This window comes from Trypanosoma conorhini (assembly GCF_003719485.1).
Source record: "Trypanosoma conorhini strain 025E chromosome Unknown Tco_14.4_contig_00673, whole genome shotgun sequence".
NCBI lineage: Eukaryota > Euglenozoa > Kinetoplastea > Trypanosomatida > Trypanosomatidae > Trypanosoma > Trypanosoma conorhini.
This window is the reverse complement of record NW_021704759.1, coordinates 837-2,018: the sequence shown is the minus strand read 5'-3', so window position 1 is coordinate 2,018 and position 1,182 is coordinate 837. Positions and strand designations below refer to the sequence as shown.

The window sequence follows — 1,182 nt, the reverse complement described above, 5'->3', positions numbered from 1 at the left end:
CCACGGGAATTAGTTACGAAAAATTCAACTTAAACAAAAAGCCAAAAAGAAAAAAATTAAACAAAAACAACAAGTTTCAACTACCAAGAGAAGGAGAAAAGGTTTCAACAGTTAAAAAAATAATTTTGTCCAGTTGACGCCGCCCCCATCAGAGGAAGGCAAAAACTACTGATACAGGTGGGTCCTATTGCGGCAGCCCCTTGATCACCGCCATGGCCAGCGAGGAACCCACAAACAAGCCCAGCAGAAGCGACAGATTTGCCATGATACCCGCAATGGAGCGCTGGCCAGCCATCAACAGCGCCGGCGTGCGGGTGCAGTGAATCATCGCCATGCCGCCAAAGTAGCCGTTGGTCAGACCCCAAAGCAGGCACAGAATGTAGGGGAGGACGTCGCCAGGGATTATCTTGCGCACGCACAGCACCAGCAACGGGACGATGAGCACGCGCAAGAACGACCCGGCCAGCACGACGCGCGGCGAGGGACGCAGGCGTTTAAACAACAAAAAGAAACGCGACAGAAAGTCACCAAGGTTGAACATGGCGACAATGATCGTCGCGTACCAATCGTTCGAGCCGCCTGCAGCGAAGAACACGCCGGGGAAGACGAGGAGGGTCGCGCCGAAGACCGTAAAGCACGAGAGCAGCATTGGCCAGATACACTTGAACACTGTCATTATCTGCGCGTTCAGCATTTGACCTGTCGAGGTGATGTTGTCCACCTGGTCAATGTCCTTCATTCTGTCCGCGTCCCCCTCAACGTGCAGCACATCCTTGTTGTGCTCAGCGCCCGAAAACGGAGCCGTATGCTCGTCAGGAAGCGGCGACACCTCCGTTTCCTCCGCGGTGCCCACGGGGAACTCGTCGTTGCTCGTGTGGGCACGCTCTACACGGTGTTCATGCGTGTACCTGAACTCCGCAGTGTACTCGCGGGCAAACGGAATCCGTGGCATCACCACCAGCAGAATGCAGGATATTAGCTGAAGGCCCATCGAGACGCCAAAGTAGATGCGGGCCTGCGTCTGCACACTTTCGAAGTCATCCGCCATGGATGCCTTGATTATCATCGACATTGCGGATGAGATGATGCCTGAAAGACCGAGCCCCCATATTACCGAGCTGTAGAACTTTGTCGGGAACGGGCCTGCGAGGGCACCCGTGCCGGAGTCGCAGAGCGTCTTCG

The 1,182-nt window shown here is 55.0% G+C and overlaps 2 protein-coding genes across 2 annotated transcripts in view; both read right to left on the bottom strand.

The window, feature by feature from the left end:
* Positions 1-184: 184 nt before the first annotated feature.
* Positions 185-1,072, bottom strand: Tco025E_07960 (nucleoside transporter 1; the record flags this gene model as incomplete). Its single annotated transcript, XM_029374818.1, has 1 exon — positions 185-1,072. The coding sequence occupies one exon, from the start codon at positions 1,070-1,072 to the stop codon at positions 185-187; it is 888 nt and encodes a 295-aa protein (XP_029225072.1).
* Positions 1,073-1,110: 38 nt separating this feature from the next.
* The window catches only part of Tco025E_07959 (nucleoside transporter 1), a gene marked incomplete at both ends in the record, with an annotated part of 908 nt that continues 836 nt past the window's right edge, over positions 1,111-1,182 (bottom strand). Inside the window, one exon of the mRNA XM_029374817.1 lies at positions 1,111-1,182. This exon is cut by the window's right edge and continues 836 nt beyond it. Coding sequence (XP_029225071.1) covers positions 1,111-1,182 — 72 coding nt within the window.